Here is a 17,354-nt window from a genome sequence, read left to right on the forward strand (position 1 = left end):
GTTTAAGGTCAGGCATGGTGATTCCACCAGAGGTTCTTTTACTGTTGAGAATGGATTTTGCTATCCTAGGTTTTTTATTATTCCAGATGAATTTGCAAGTTGCCCTTTCTAACTCAGTGAAGAATTGGGTTGGAATTTTGATGGGGATTGCATTGAACCTGTAGATTGCTTTCGGTAGGATGCTCATTTTGAGCCAAAGTGTTTCTAATTACCCCAGAATGATTGGCATAGTAACGATACTGCTCCCCTAGGACTATACCTACTATTTTGCATGACCACTTAAGCTAAGGAGTCTGCTTGTTCTAAAAATGAGATCGCTGAATGTAACTGAGCCAGATCTTTATCTACCCGTCTACTTAACATTCGGAAACTCTGTTTCCTTGTTACTAGAACAGCAGCTCCTGTTCCTGTGGATCCTGTAACATTCACCTCAGTCAACACTGACAGTAAAAGGGAGCAGCTCTCTTAGAGAGGGATGGCTAGGAGAAAGGCCCATGTCATCCCACCCTGCTCTCTTGCCATAATATTTGATTTGTGGTACCACATGAATAAGCACACATAATTCAAGCTACTGCTTATTTGTGATAAGAGCCACAGATAGACAAGGGGGAAAGGCCTGTGGTACACACAAACCAAGTGCCTTTGGGTGCTGCTAAAAGATTAGTTTTTATCATTCTAAGGGAATCGGACAACTTTATCACCTACTTATGTTAGGAGCATGAAATATACCTGAATAGAATGATGTTGTCGACGATGGATAATTCTGAGACCTAAAACAAGTCCCATTTCCTTGTCCAGGGAGATGGAAGTCTCCCAAGGACAGGTGTCAGTATGATTTAGGGAGACTAATTTGAAGAGTTGGAATAGCTACAGGTTAATAGTAGCTATTCCTATATAATGAGGGGACTTGGATCCAAACAAAACCAGCAATCCTTAGTCATATTTGGTCTAGAAGCATTAAGAAACTTGAAAGTGGCTTCTATGATGTTGACTAAGGGATCCCCATGTAAAGGGGTGTCGGGGACCTCAAAAGGAGGAAGCACAGTCTGTTAAGGTAGCCTGATCTGAGGAAATGCCCGGGTGGTGGTGGTACTAGTCAACTCTGGGCCCTGGGGAGTTTAAGTAGTTACTTTTGTCACAGAACTAGGCATTGGCGTTTGTGCCAGAGGTCCCATTAAGCATAGAAACTTGGGTTTTGCCCATCATTGGATTGTAAAAAACATTCCAGGGTCTAGTCTGTCACATAAGTTCTGAATCCCCAGGTGTGTCCAACCTCCCAGTCAGCACAGGGAGGGAATGGATCCCAAGATTTGAGAGTTATAGTCAAGGGATTACAAATCTTAGGAATTTTACAATCTGAATTACAAGTGAGCCTCATATCCATATAAGAATCACAGTCCATTTCTATCCTTTGGCTCATGTTTTGAATTCCCATTGATGGTGAAAGGAATTAAATTCAAGAAAAGCAAAGAACTTATAGTCAAAAGTATAACATGAGACAAATAGGACAATATTAGGAACTCGAAGGCCCGAGGCAAGTCCAGTGTGTCCTGACAGGCCCTGAAGGCCTAGCTGAAGATCTCACGATAACAAGTCCAGGCATGTCCAGGAGAGCCCCTTGTTTGGACATTCCTGAGGATGGGTGGCCCCAAGGATAGACATAAACACAGAAACTGTTTTGGGTTATTTTTTTGATTGACTCAGTGGCCATCTGGCGGCCTGGGTCACGATGACCCAGCCAAATGGCTGGCCCTGGCCCCCTCCCTGGAATTGCTGATGCTATAACCTGCATGTATTATTCTACTGACTTGTAATCAAGCCAATTGTGTGAAGCTGTGCCAAGTTCCCCCAAAATTCCCCCAACCCTCTCCTTATAACTCCCTATAAAAACCCCTAGCTTTTGAGCCTCGGGGTCGATTCCTCTGTCTCCTGTGTGAGACACTTATCAGCCCGGAGCTCCGCCATTAAAGCTGCCTCGTGCTTTTGCAACAAGAAGGTCTCTCATGTTTCTCTGGAACACCCTGACTCCCGTGATGTGGGTCCTACATTTTGGTGCGTTGGCCAGGAAACTTAGGGGGGTCCCCAGAAACTCAAAGACGCCCCTTGGAGGTACGTTTGTGTGAGTCTGGTGTGTTTGTGTGCTGCTGCTGATCTTCTGTGTGTGTCAGTGTCTTGGGTTACCAGATCCGCTGTTTGGTGTTCTGGCAGCTGCCGCTGAGGGCCGTAAGGACCCAGTGGCTGTGGAAAAGGAGACGTCCTAAGGTCCGCAGGCTGCAACCCTGGAAGACATTCCAAGGGAGACCCTGGATGCAGTACCCTGGGTGAGGGACGGTCAGGAGAGCCTGACTGTCGCCTGGCAGAAGGAGGAGGGCAGAGTGCTCTTCCTGCCAGAGAGAGGGTGGACGAGGAATCCCATCCCATCAGAGGTAGCGTTTGGCTGGTTGTATAAGTCTAGGAGTGGACGAGTGTGCTTAGGTGTGTTAGTAACTTTCGTTTCTGTCTTTGCGCTGTCTTTGTTTCTGATTTTTGCCATGGGACAAACTGCGCCAACCCCTCTGCCTCTGACCACGGACCCTTGGACGGACGTTAGGGCGAGAGGACGAAATTTATCAGCAGTAGTTAAGAAACAGTCTTGGCTGACTTTCTGTTCCTCGGAATGGCCTGCTTTTGGAGTTGGCTGGCCGCCCAAGGGAACTTTTGATCTGCCTACCATCAGGGCTGTGAAGGCCGTTGTTTTTCAGGAAGGGCCAGGGTCGCACCCAGACCAGCAACCATACATCACAGTGTGGGGGGGATTTGGCCCGATTACCACCCCCATGGGTTCTCCCTTTCCTCCCGCCTCTCCGCCCTGGTGCTAAGATCCTGGCAGTTCGAGAAAAAGCGGAAAAGGAGAAAATGAAACCAACACGGAAAGAAATGATGAGCACAGCGCATCGTCGGTGCCCTTCCCTAAGGTTTATCTAGAAATTGAAGAACCCCCTGAGTGGCCCGACGCCCCACTACCCCCACCCCCTGAGTGGCCTGATGCCCAGCATCCCCCACCCTATCCCCCAGCTCCCCAACCTATGCCCCAGCCCTCAGCACCTCCAGCTCAGGTTGGAGGAGGAGGTTCATCAGCAGGAACAAGGAGTCGGAGGGGAGCTGTCTCTGAGGGGCTAGCTGATTCCACTGTAGCACTTCCTCTCAGGGCTGTTGGGGCTCCTCCTGCTGACCAGAACGGTTTGAAGCTCCTACAGTATTGGCCTTTCTCTTCTTCTGATCTTTATAATTGGAAAATTAACCACCCCCCTTTCTCAGAGAATTCCGCAGGACTTACAGGTCTGATTGAATCACTAATGTATTCTCATCAGTCGACCCGGGATGACTGCCAACAGCTTTTGCAGACTCTCTTTACCACTGAGGAGAGAGAGAGGATTCTCCTCGAAGCTCGGAAGAATGTCCGAAACGAGGCTGGGCAGCCTGTCCAGACTCCGGTCGAGATTGATGAAGGATTCCCACTCACTAGGCCCCAATGGGACTATAATACTGCACAAGGTAGGGAATGGCTGTCCAATTACTGCAGGGCTCTGGTGGCGGGTCTCAGAGGTGCCGCTCGCAGGTCCATGAATTTGGCTAAGGTAAGGGAAGTCATGCAGGGGGCAGCTGAACCTCCTTCAGTTTTCCTAGAAAGGCTATGGAAGCCTATAGAAGGTACACCCCATTTGACCCCACGTCTGAGGGGCAACGGGCCTAAGTGATTAGGGCCTTTATTGGCCAGTCGGCCCCAGATATCAGAAAGAAGTTGCAATGAATTGAGGGACTGCAAGATTATACTATAAGGGATGTGGTGAGAGAGGCAGAGAAAGTGTATCATAAGAGAGAGACTGAGGATGAGAAGTTAGAAAGAGAGAAGAAAGAAAGGAGAGAGGATGAAGACAGAAGAGACAGGAGACAGGAAAAGGTTTTGACTAGGATTCTGGCCACGGTAGGAGAAAGAGATAGAAAGGGCAGGACTAGACAATTAGGGGACCTGGGAGACAGAAAGAGGCAGGAGCCAAGGAGACCCAGGGAAAGCAGACCACCCCTAGGCAGAAACCAATGTGCATACTGCAAAGATATTGGCCATTGGGCCCGTGATTGCCCTAAGAGGAAACAAGAGGTAAAAGTTCTGTCTCTAGAAGGTGAAGACTAGGGGAGACGGGGCTCGGCCCCCCTCCCTGAGCCTAGGGTAACCTTAGAAGTGGAGGGGACTCCAGTAGACTTTCTCGTAGACACTGGCGCAGAGTTTTCAGTTCTCTAGACACCACTAGGCAGAGTAAAAAGGAGCAAAAAAGACTTTAGTGATTGGGGCCATGGGGCAGAAATTGTACCCATGGACCACCTCCAGGACAGTGGACCTAGGACAAAATCGAGTGACTCATTTGTTTCTGGTCATTCCGGAGTGCCTCATGCCCTTACTGGGAAGAGACTTGCTAACTAAACTGAAAGCACAAATAACTTTTACCCCTCACCAACCAGAAGTATTCTGGGGAATAGAAGCGCTTCAGACCATGGTGCTATCCTTACAATTAGGGGAAGAATACCGGCGTTATCAAAGTGAACCAAAGCCCCCTGAAGGACTGCAAGACTGGCTCAATCGGCTCCCACAGGCATGGGCCGAGACGGGAGAAATGGGGATGGCAAAACAAGTTCCCCCAGTGGTAATCGAGCTTAAGTCGAGAGCCACTCCTATTAGGGTCAGACAGTACCCTATGAGCAAAGAAGCTCAAGAGGGTATACACCCTCATATTGCTAGACTACTCCAACAAGGGATCTTAGTCCCATGCAAGTCTCCGTGGAATATTCCCCTACTCCCAGTTAAAAAACCAGGAACTAATGACTACCGCCCTGTCCAGGATCTCAGAGAAGTTAACAAAAGAGTTCAGAACATTCATCCTACAGTACCAAATCCTTATAACCTACTCAGTACATTGCCACCTGGGCAAACCTGGTACTCAGTTTTAGATCTCAAAGATGCCTTCTTTTGTCTGAGATTGCATCCCAACAGCCAGCCTTTGTTCTCTTTGAGTGGCGTGACCCCAAGAGTGGACAAACCAGACAACTCACATAGACACGACTGCCACAAGGATTCAAGAACTCACCCACCTTGTTTGATGAAGCTCTGCACCGGGACCTTGCTTCTTTTCGGGCCAGCAATCCCCAGGTGACTCTTTTACAATATGTTGATGACCTTTTATTGGCTGCAGGATCACATGAAGAGTGTGAAATTGGAACTCAAAACCTCCTAGTTGAGCTAGGAGAGTTGGGATACTGGGTCTCTGCTAAAAAGGCGCAGTTATGCCAAGAGGAAGTCACTTATTTGGGATATACCTTAAAGAATGGACAAAGATGGCTCACAGAAGCCAGGAAATGGACAGTAATGCAGATCCCAGCCCCAACCACCCCTCACCAGGTAAGAGAATTCTTGGGTACTGCGGGGTTCTGTAGACTTTGGATCCCAGGATTTGCCACCCTGGCAGCCCCATTATATGCTTTGACAAAGGAGAGAGGAGAGTTTACCTGGACTAAAGAACATCAGCTGGCTTTTGAGACTCTTAAAAAGGCACTGCCGCTGCAGGCCTTAGCACTAGCTTTGCCAGACTTAAGTAAACCTTTCATCTTATACATCGATGGAAGAAATGGAGTGGCCTGAGGGGTCCTTACCCAGGCCTTAGGGCCTTGGAAACAGCCGGTGGTCTATTTATCAAAGAAACTGGATCCCGTGGCTAGTGGATGGACTTCCTGCCTATGAGCAATAGCAGCCATGGTGGTGCTAGTGAATGATGCTGACAAACTGACCATGGGCCAGAGTGTTACCATAGTGGCCCCACACTCTCTTGAGAGTATTGTCAGGCAACCACCAGACTGCTGGATGATCAATGCCCGGATGACACATTACCAAAGTTTACTGCTGACAGAACGAGTAAGTTTTGCACCCCCTGCCAGCCTTAACCCCGCTACCTTATTACCTGAGGCTGATGAAGCCCCAGTACATAAGTGTGAAGTGCTGGTGGAGGAAATTGGAGTCCAGCCAGACCTCATGGACCGACCCTGGTCAGAGGCAATGACTTGGTTCACTGACAGGAGCAGCTTCATAGTAGAAGGTAAGCGGAGGGCCGGGGCAGTGGTAGTGGATGGAAAGACTGTTATATGGGCCAGCAGTCTACCTTAGGGCACATCAGCCCAGAGAGCAGAGCTCATTGCATTAATCCAAGCCCTAAGGCTAGCAAAAGGAAAGGCTATCAATATTTACACCGATAGCCAGTATGCCTTTGCCACGGCTCACGTTCACGGGGCAATATACCGACAGCATGGACTTTTGACATCTGCTGGGAAGGACATTAAAAATAAAGAAGAAATTCTTAGTTTGTTAGAAGCTGTTTACTTGCCTCGCAAAGTGGCGATTATTCATTGCCCAGGACAACAAAAAGGGACTGGACCCATAGAAAAAGGAAATCAGATGGCAGATCAGGAGGTAAAGAAAGCAGCTCAGGGACCAATGACTTTGATGGTCAAAACTAGACCTCAGCTAAGTGCAAAGGAGACAGATAAAAAGACCCCCACAGGAGAAGAGGGGCGAGAATACCTGGCTGGCATTCATTGCCTCACCCACCTAGGTTGTAAGAAGATGATAAGGTTAATCAGTAGGTCCCCATATTATATCCCTGGATTAAAGAAGGCTGTAGAAGACCTAGTAAAGAACTGTCGAGCTTGCGCTCTCACCAACGCTGGGTACAGCAGGCTCCAAGAAGGAAGGCGTTTGCGAGGAGATGGGCCTGGGACCTACTGGGAAACCGACTTCACTGAGGTAAAACCAGCCCGGTATGGAAATAAATATCTTTTAGTCTTTATAGACACTTTTTCAGGATGGGTCGAGGCATTCCCCACCAAGAAAGAAACAGCTAATATGGTGGCCAAGAAACAGGGTGATCAGCAGAACATTGAGCTCATGTGGACCCTGTTTCTGTTGGGCATGTATAAAATTGTTCTTGTCCTAAGTGCAGTTCTTCTGTTACACTGTTAGCCCTGAACCTAGTATGTCTATGTCCAGGCGTATGTAGCCCAGTCATGAAAGCACAAAGTCAAGGCTGATAAGCATGAGCATCTTGAGGCTTGTTGTCTAGGTCTGGCCATAGGTTATAAAGGTCTATAACAATTTTTGGAGGCTGAGAGTTCATGGTATATACCACTTATGACTCTGCCAGTTTTAGTATTAGGCAGCTTCCATAGCCAGTTTTTGGCTTATAGTTACTAGGTCTCATCAGTTCTAGGGTTGAACAGGGAGTTATCATAAGTATAAAACAAAAGGCAGTGGTCAATCTGCAACAAGTCTTATCTTTGGTGGGCCCTCTGAGTGTGACTGTTATGTCCTTAATCGTTTTGGACTTTGACATTCTCTCTTGGCTACTATCCTTCAGCGGGTCCTGTGGACAACACCGGACAGTCCATTGTTGGGTTGAGTCCTCATGTTTCTGAGGAACAGACTTCAGACGGAAATGGTAGATCCAGGTATGGATCTCACTGACCTTGACTGATGTAGGAATTATCAGTGTCTCAGTGTAGGGTCCCTTCCAGTGAGGGGCCAGGGATTCTTTATGGTGTTTCTTAACCAGGACTAAATCTCCAGTCTGGAACTGATGAGGGGTGATCGGTGAGCCTAGATTACATAGGTGTTGAACATAGGCATGAAGGCTAGAATGGATATACTGGAGTGCCTGGATTGGCTTAAGGATATCATGATTAGAAATCTCAGCTAGCAACTCTGCCTTTATATGAGGGAGGATGGGAGGGGGCCTCCCAAACATTATCTCATAAGGGGTTATTACATCTATATAAGGAGTGTTCCTAATCCCAAGGAGAACAAAGGGAAGGAGAGATACACAGTCATTGCTAGTCTCTAAGTTAATTTTGTTAAGGTCTCTTTAAGGGTCACATTCATCCTTTCTACCTGGCCTAAATTTGGGGAATTTACAATGCACAATGAAGTTTAACAATTTACTCCCATGTTTTTGCTAAAGTTTGATTAACCTGAGAGATGAAGGCTGGTCCATTGTCAGATCCCAAGGCTGCAGAAGTTCCAAATGGAGGAATTATTGCCTGAATGAATTTTTTACTTACAGTTTGAATGGTTTCCTTCTTAGTTGGGAATGCCTCAGTCCATCTTGAGAAGGAATCTATAAATACTAAAATATATTTGTAACCAAGTATTCCTGGTTTTACCTCAGTGAAGTCTATTTCCCAGTAAACTCCTGATGAGGTCCCTCTTTCTCTTTTAGCATGCATTGTTTTTGGAGCTGGGCTTGTCAGTTGACAAGAGTGACATCTACTAACAATGTCCTGCAATTCCTTGGTTAGCCCTGAGATAAAGAGCTTTTTTAGATATTAATCCTTTCATCTTATTTATTCCCAGATGAATGGTGGCATGGAGATCTTGAGCCAGAGTTCTGCCCAAAGTTTTTGGTAAAATCTTTCTTCCATCTGTTGTATGTTGGTGGCATCCATTCTTTGTGTAGATATTAGGTAGGAGTAGGTAAGCCTGGTCACCTTCTTTGGAGTAGGTTGTATGTTTAAGTAGGATTGGGTCTGGGAAGGTCACCCACAAATGTAGGAGAGGCTGTTTGGTGGCCTCCCTAGTCCACAATCTGCTTTATGATTACTGATAGCCTCTGGGGTCTGTCCCTTTTGATGTCAGGGACAGTATGATGGCCAATTTCTTTGGGAGCCATAGAACAGCTAGGAGATCTAGGATCTCTTGTTTGTTTTTTTTCTTTCATTCTGCAATCAATAGTCCCCTTTCATGATATATTGCCTTATGAATACGCACAGTGGCAAATTCTTATTGACTATCAGTGTAGATATTAACCACCTTGCCCTTGCCCAACATAAGCACCTCAATGAGGGCTATTAATTCTGCCCTTTGGGCCGATGTCCGACTTGAGAGGGGAGATTCCCAGAATGTCTTATGCAAATCCACCACTGCTGGACCTCTATATTTGGTGCTGTCTTCCATGTAGCTTCTTTCATCAGTGTACATAGAGAAATCTGCCCTGGGCCAGGGCCTGTCAGTCAGGTTTGTCTGGGTTCCATGTACATGTTGCAGGGTTTCCAAGAAGTCATGTATTGGTGAGTTTCCCAAGTTCAGATTAGATAGCAGGGTGGCAGAGTTCAGTGAGGTACTAGGGGCAAAGTATACTTGGGTGTGGTTAAGCAATAGAGACTGATAGGGAGTTAGCCAGGCATTTGAAATCCAACAATCAGGGGGCTTTTGAGAGCTCCCTTTATGACATAAGGGGTAGTTATGGTTAAAGGCTGTCCCAAAGTTAATTTGTCTGCATCTAAGTTAGCAGGGCAGTGGCCGCTATAATCCTTAAGCAGTTTGGCCATCCTACTGCTAATGGGTTCAATTTCTTAGATAGGCCACTGGTCATTGTCAGGGGCCCAAGGTTTGTGTCAGTACCCCTTGACAATGCCTTGACTTTCATCCACAAACAAATGGAAGGGCTTAGTCACATCAGAGAGAGCTAGAGCTGGGTGCAGGGCTTAGTCACATCAGAGAGAGCTAGAGCTGGGTGCAGATAACATTGCCAATTTCAATTCTTGGAAAGCTTTCTCATTTTCTTTTGTCCATATGAAAGTTTTTTCCTGCCCTCTAGTGGCCTCATAGAGTGGTTTAGCTATCTCAGCAAAACCTGGTATCCAGAGTCTACAAAAACCAACTGACCCCAGGCATTCCCATACTTGGCACCTAGTCTTGGTGTTGGGATGGTTAGGATGGTTTCTTTATGGGCTTGAGAAAGACTTCTTTGACCCCCCCCCCCTTAGCTGGAAACCAAAGGAGGTCACTTTAGATACACAGAAATGAGCCTTCTCAGCTGAGACTGTATACCCCAGTCCTTGCAGTGTTTCTAGAACAGACCTGTTGACAAGAGTCAACATCGGTGTGAGCCAAAAGCAAATCATCCACATACTGGAGCAAAGAAACATGTGGCATAGTCTGACTCTACTCATGTAGGTCCTGGTGGAGAGCCTTATCAAAAATGTTGGGTGGGTTTTTTAAAAAAAATGTTTGTTTGTTTGTTTGTTTGTTTGTTTATTTGTTTATGTGAGAATAGCGTTGCTGTCTTCAGACACACCAGAAGAGGGCATAGGATTCCATTACAGATCCCATTATAGATGGTTGTGAGCCATCATGTAGTTGCTGGGACTTGAACTCAGTCAGTGCTCTAAACCACCAAGCCATCTCTTCAGCCACTGTTGGGTGATTTTTTTAAAAAAAAAAAATCCATGCGGCAGTCTCATCCAAGTCAGCTGTCCGCTGAATACATTCTCCAGGCCCATCACATTCCATTCAAAGGCAAAAAGTATCTGGCTGTTCTTATAGAGAGGAATGCTGAAGAAAGCGTCTTTCACATCCAAGGCTGTATATACTTGTCTGTCAGGTGGTAAGGATCTCAAGAGTGTATATGGGTTTGGAACTGTTGGGTGTGTTCCAGGGAGAATGACAAAGAATGAGGATCCCATAATCATGAAGGCTATTAATATGGGGCCTGAAACCCTGGATGACTTCACCTAGATAGGGCTTAGTAGCAGCTTTGAGACCTACCAGAACCTACCAGAGCAGGAGGCAAGTGAGAGGCCAGACCTGGAGGATTATTTTCAGACCATACCTGAGGTATCAGGTTTATGTGTTCTTTTAGAAAGGGCAACGGGAGACTGTTATTCCTATAGCAGCTAGGAGAGGTATGATTTGAACTACCCTCTTGTGTTGGGCAGGTATTGAGTCTAAAACCGGGATTGGTAGAGGCTCTTCTCTGTGAATTACTCCTAATTTAGGGAAAAGGAACACCAACATACAAACTCCTGATCATCTGGTAGGTAGATGACCATATACCTGAGTACCAAAGAGAATTGATGTGTACTGGACTGTAGGGCACTGTGGCAGAGATAAGGTATCAAGGGTTATGGTTCTATTGCAGTCTAGGGAGCTTAGCATTCCTACAGAATATCTTTAAATAGTCTGTTATGCCAAAAAAGAGATATAGAGAAAAGGTATGGAGTCCTGGCAACACTAGAGTAGGGGCAGCTGATGAAAGGTGAAGTGAAGTTACTTGGCAGGGTCACTGGAGAAGCTGTAAGTGGCAATTGTGAATTAATTCCAGGGGGTACACATAGCCAGCAATATTTAAGGAAACTGGTTGGGTGACATTAAGGAGTCGGCAGGCTTAGGTTAGGGTCTGAAGCAAAAGGTGAAATGACAAGTTAATACCATTTATGGGGGGGGGGATGTCAAGGAAGTAAAGGCCTTGGAGGAGTATTTAATTACTTCTCCTATTTATTAGATTTCTAGAGGGTGGACAATTGAGACATATTTTCAACTGGGGACCCAGATTGGTTTTTACGGTAGAGCTTATCACCAATGCCGGTCTCCCATCTGGGATTCCATGGGTCTTATACAAAGAAGAAGAGGGCCTTGCGTTGTTGATAGAAGAAGTGATTGGCCTGTGATCCTAACATATGTATCTGGCAAGATGGCAGCCCCCATATTCATCTGGCCATTTTTTTTACAATCATTTTTTTTTTTTTTTTGGTCTGGTTAAAGAGGAAGCAGACAAGAGGTCATTATATTTAGTTGGCATGGTGGGTATAGGGATGATAGCAGTCTGGATTGGCTCCTGGCATCCGGCTATGGAGCAGTTTCTTGACCTTATTTGGAAAGACTGTTTGTTATCAATGGGGGTTTCTCAAACCTTGAATCTCCAGACTTAAGGGCTACAGCAGATGGAAAAAACAGCAGGGAGAGGGTGAGAAGCCCATGTCTAATCCAGCAGGGTAGAGCGCAGCTGCCAGAGTAGAGTCTCATTTTTTCTGAGATTGGGGACAAGGTGGGTGGTTCCGAAGTCCTCTTTAGAAAGGAGGGTCCTGTTGGCCTCGATGAGTAGGAAGAAGAGTCATTCTGAGCTTGAGGGGTGAAAGCTTTGAGGTGAGACAGGTGGACCCAGTGAGACCTCAAGTTGAGAAGCTGTGGGAGTCATGAGAATTACTTTGAAGGGGTCCTGCCATTTAGGAGACAGAGGTGAGGGCCAATGGTCTGTACGGGAGAGAAGAACCTGATCTCCAATGCTGAGTAGGCAGGGATCAGTGTGTGGCTGTGGTAGACCATGGCCAGCAAAGTTCCATAGGAGAGAGCAGATGTAACACAGTAATGAGGTAAGTAGGTGACCAGGGATGGGGGAGTATTTGGGTGAAAGACCAGGAGTTAGGACCAGACATCCAAACGTGAGTTTGAAAGGTGAGATGAAGAGGTCACTTGTGGAGAGGTCATAGCCTAAAAAGAGCCAAGGGTAGGAGTTTTACCCAGTGGAGGTGAAGTTCCTGTGACAGTTTGACAAGAGTCCTTTTTAGGGAGCAGTTAGTCTTTTTTATCATTCCTGAAGAGTGGGGGTGAGAGGGAACATGAAAATTCCAGGGGATGTTGAAGACGTTAGATAGAGTTTGAGAAACTTGGGAGGTGAATTTGGGACCATTGTCTGATTGGAGGGAGGCTGGGACTCCAAATTGGGAATGATCTCTCAAAGGAGGAGATGAGAGACTGTCTGAGTCCTTTTGTAGTTGTTGGGGAATGCCTCCACCCACCACGAGAAGGTGTCCACAAAGACCTGGAGGTGCTCGGCATGTTTGACAGTGGGCATGTGGGTAAAGTCAAGTTGCCAGTTGGTTCCAGAAAAGGACCCTGTCGCCTGATGGGTAGGAAAAGGGGTGCTGTGATACCTGGAGTTAGAGTCTGACATCTGACAGATTTTTGCAAGAGGCAGTGATAGATTTTTAAGAAATGTAAGTCCTTGGGAGTGGGCTGTAGAATTTTTTTTTTAAACAAAGTAAAACTTGCTTGGCTGTCATGATAGGATAGAGTTCCAGGGGGTGAGAGAGGCAATGTGGGTTGTAGTGTAAGAATGTCCTGTGGTGGGTGTGGCCATACTTTTGTTTGCATTAGTTACTGATCCTCCTTTTGTTGTAAGTAACCCAAGCTCCTCCCAGATAGCATTGTGGGACAAGAAGATATGGAAAACATATTTGAAGTCTGTATAAATGTTTAGGGATTGTCCCTGTGCCAGTTGAAAGTCAAGGATAAGGGCTATATTAGTTCAGCCTTTTGATTGGTGGTGTGGGCAGGGAGGGCCAGTGCCTTAACTGTTGGTATTCTGTCTGGACTCCAACCCCACAGTTACCTGGCAACAGCCAGGTATGTCTGGCCCACTATAAAAGGGGCTGCTTGCCCCCTCCTCCCTCTCTTACTCTTGTCTCTCTCTTGCCCCTTGCCCTCTTGTTTCCCCCTCTCCATCCCCCTTCTCCCCTCCACGTGGTTATGGCCGGCCTCTACTTTTCTACTCTCCCCCTCTACCTTTCTCCGCCTCTACTATCTTAAATCCCCTCCCCATGCCCTACATAAACTCTATTCCAAGCTATACCATCCTGTGGCTGGTCCCTCAGGGTGAAGGGATGCCTTGGCATGGGCCCATCAAGGCACTCCCTTCCCCCATACCTCACCACACCCCCATAGAACATATTCTTATATCTCTTTATCTTTTTATAATCACAACATTAACTACCTCTGTGTTCAACACTGTAGCATAGCCAGCTCTTCTGGCTCCTTCATGTTAAAAGGAGCTGCCATTTGTATACTAGATATAGATGGCCCGAGGCCCTCCTATATGTGTGAAAGATGAGGTAATAGTTCCTCTAAGGTTTCAATGCAGGAGTGAGATAGGAAGTGGTTAGTATTTGGTTGAGGAAGACAATTGGAAATATTAAGAGGTGGGCATGATTGGATGACAACAGGAGAATGGTGTTTAGCAACATAAAGGTTCTGGTTGTCCCAGACTCAGAGGTCTACCTGAGAGGCTAGGACAGGAAATGACACGTTAGAGTTAGTAGGTTAGGTGGCTAGAAAGAGGAGGAGAGGGTCTGCTGGCGAGCTTGGGTTTAGGTAAATGGGGAAGAGCAAAAGAAATAAAGGCTCCCACTTTAGCTAGAAGAACCCTTCCCAATAAGGGTACATGACACATCGGCACTACCAAAAGGGAATGAGTGAGAGGAACACCCCTAAAAATGCAGCTAAGTGGCGGGGTCTGGTGAAAGCTGTCCCTCCACTCCCACAATAGGGAAAGGAGAAGGAGAAGTGGGTCCCCAAAAACTCTGTCAGGACCAAGTAAGTAGCTCCAGTGTCCAAGAGGAAGGTGATGGGCTGCCAGATACCATAATGACCACCCTGGACTCCATGGTGGTTATGGAAGTAGCCGGGTAAGGGAGCTCAGGCCCCTTCAGTTGTCCATATCCAAACCTAGAAGACTGGCTGAAGGGTGAACTGGGAGTGATGTCCCTCTGTCCTGAGTGGCACGGGGGTAATCAACAACGCAATGTCCCTCCTGATGGTACCTTATGCATGGCCTTGAGGGCTTGTGAGAGTTAGAGCCGACCCTTGCCCAGTAACACTTGGATCACATTTGAAACAGGGGCCTGGTGTCTCCTGAGTCTTAGAAGGTCAGAAAGTCTGGGTAGTGACTGGAGCTGGTTGTGCAGCCTTTGCCAGCCGTGTCTGTGGGACTTTCAATCTCTCTCATGGTACACTTTAAAGGCCGGCACCAAGACGGTGGAGTTAGGGGTCCCCTCTCCAGTCTAAATTAGTATATTTCAACAGGGCCTTTGTAGGGTGGGTTTTCTTTTTTATCCTGGATGACCACTTGGAAGTTTCTTTCTTTTTTTTGCTTTATTTATTTTTATTTATATGAGTACACGATAGCTGTCTTCAGACACACACCCAATAAAGTGCACCAGATCCCATTACAGATGGTTGTGAGCCACCATGCAGTTGCTGGGAATTGAACTCAGGACCTCTGGAAGAGCAGTCAGTGCTCTTAACCGCTGAGCCATCTCTCCAGCCCCCCTCTTAGAGTTTTTAAAAATTTACTGGTTTTTAGGGAAGCCTTACAGAGACCAGCCAGGAGGCAGGTTATGAACTGGTCTCTAGCTAAAATACCACCTAGGGTATTATAATTTAATTGAGGATCCTGGTCAGGCACCGCCTCAGGCATCAGTTTGATGAACTTAGTCTGTATGTACTCTAGTCTCTTCCCAAACTTGCCCGTGTTCCTCGGGGAGTAGATTATTACTGAGAATCATATGGACATCATGGAAAGTCAAACAATAAGACTGAGTGATATATACTGAAATTCTTTAATAAAGGTAGAGGAGTTAGAGGTATAAGATCACAGTCTATTTTTCTATATGAGAAAGTTCATTTAGCAAGAAGGGAATATGCACTCTAATCAGACCATCTACCCCAGCGACTTCCCTTAAAGGAAGGACTAAAGCTGGGTTAGGCTAGGTAGGGGCGGAAGTGGACGCCAGTGTAGGATGGTTAGAGTGGCCCGTAGCTGGCAAGGGAGGGGAGGGGTCTGGGGAAGCTGAGCTCTGGAGAGGTCTGGCAAGAAGAAGCTGAGGAGACTGGAGAAGCAGGAAAGAGTATAGAGGCAGGTCAGGGATGCTAAGTGGGGGGGGGGGCTCATTAGCTGGATCAAGAATAGTAGAAATTTCCTCTGATTGACATTTCATAGATAATAGGAGTGGAGTTGGAGAACAGGAGGAGCAAAGAGAAGCTTCGGAGCAAAGATGAAAAAAGGTCTGAACACAGAGAACCTCCTCCCATTTTCCTGATCCCTGGCAATAACTATAAAATAGTGGGATCAAAAGTGTCGTTAGGTAGCCACTTGACCTGATTGCAAAGGCGGATGCGTCTGGAGGCCTTTAAGTCAGATGCTAGTTTTAGAAGTGTGAGTTTTTCCAGGAGACATCCCAGTAAGGAGCCCAGTAAGAAGATGAGACACACATTCTACTCGCCAATAGAAGCTAGCGATTTGATGGTTCTGGCATCCCAAGGACAAATGCAGTAGCTAGAAATGACACAGGTCTGATCACCAGGTAAACTGGGGGACTGAGGTCAGGTCAGCACCTGAGTGGCAACGAGAGAATGGTTCACCCAGGCCCGGGTTTTGCAGCATTGAGAAAGGAATTGTCTCAGGGAAGAGAGAAAGATCTCACCCAAGGAGTCAGCAAGAAGGCCAGTCATGAAGACCATGGATCACTCCATAACTGGAACCACTAGAGGGTAGCTAGCCCTCCCTTGGCACCAGAGGACCTGAATGCTGACTAGGGTGGGAAACTTACCAAACTGCCAGTGTTTGGAAGGAGAGAAACAATCCGATGACTGAAAAGTGAGGCTGTGCAACAGGTGGACTTGTTAGGCAGATGTTAAGTCCTGTGGGTGTAACCCATGTGGCAGAGACCACTCAACATGAAGACGGGTTCCACACCCCTCTGGACCTACACGGCAGGACTGTAAACACAGACTCTCATGGCACCAATGTTAGAAATAGATGGTGTGGTCCCTAACAAATCAGACCATGCAACAAGTCTCACATAGGAGGTTTATTAGGATGGAACGGCAGGGGCTGGAGGGCAGGGGTCAGAGGCAGATTCTGGTAGAGGGTGGAGGGGAAGAGAGAGGGGGGCAGGAGGAAGAATCTTTTATCCAGGCCACACAACACATGCGAAGGGGCATGCATAGGGGGCCATGGTGCATGTGTGAAGGGACAGACGGACACCTAGAGATGACATGTCTTGTCACTGGGGCCCTGAGAGCTGGCTGTAAAGATGCTGGATTGCTGTTAAGTTGCTTATAGCTGTCCACAGATATGCCTGATGCTAACATTAACAGCAACTCTTGTTAAAGCCATGGGGCTCACAGATCATTTCTCTAGGTATTAGCTACCAGGAAGGAATGCTTGCCACAGTCACCATTACTCAACATTATGTTAATGCTCAGTTGCACTGAGACAAGGGATGTGAACGTTGGGTTTACATAGTGACAAGAATCTGAAAGACAAAAAAATTCTGGATGTGGTGGTCATACCTATGTTCCCAACACTCAGGAAGCTGAGACAGGAGGATCAAGACTTTAAGACCAGGAAGATTACAGAGTGACAGACCATCTCAAAGAAAATAATAATAATGATAATAATAATAATAAAAACCCACTTGCTGACACAGAAATAAAATAAATATGCAAGGTATTTAAGGTTCATAGTAAACATTAAGCTGGAAATAAACAAATGGTAACTAGAGAAGCAGGCAAAGGCCTGAGTCTAGCTGGGCTGGGCCAGCAAGGCAAGCCTCCTGGAGGAGAAAAACCCAAGCTCTGGATGGACTGCAGCAGGGCAATGGCAATCAAGAGAGGAGAGAGAGAGAGAGAGAGAGAGAGAGAGAGAGAGAGAGAGAGAGAG

At 46.7% G+C, this 17,354-nt stretch overlaps 1 protein-coding gene and 1 pseudogene across 1 annotated transcript in view; both read left to right on the plus strand.

Moving 5' to 3' along the window:
* Positions 1-2,261, plus strand: part of LOC110330017 (60S ribosomal protein L37a-like) — a 4,204-nt gene extending 1,943 nt beyond the window's left edge. Inside the window, exon 2 of the mRNA XM_021209948.1 lies at positions 2,209-2,261. Coding sequence (XP_021065607.1) covers positions 2,209-2,261 — 53 coding nt within the window. The remainder of the gene's footprint in view (positions 1-2,208) is intronic.
* A 270-nt stretch (positions 2,262-2,531) lies between these two features.
* LOC110330018 lies at positions 2,532-7,042 on the plus strand (annotated as a pseudogene).
* Positions 7,043-17,354: the final 10,312 nt, after the last annotated feature.

Source organism: Mus pahari, chromosome 12 (genome assembly GCF_900095145.1).
Source record: "Mus pahari chromosome 12, PAHARI_EIJ_v1.1, whole genome shotgun sequence".
Classification (NCBI taxonomy): Eukaryota; Metazoa; Chordata; class Mammalia; order Rodentia; family Muridae; genus Mus; species Mus pahari.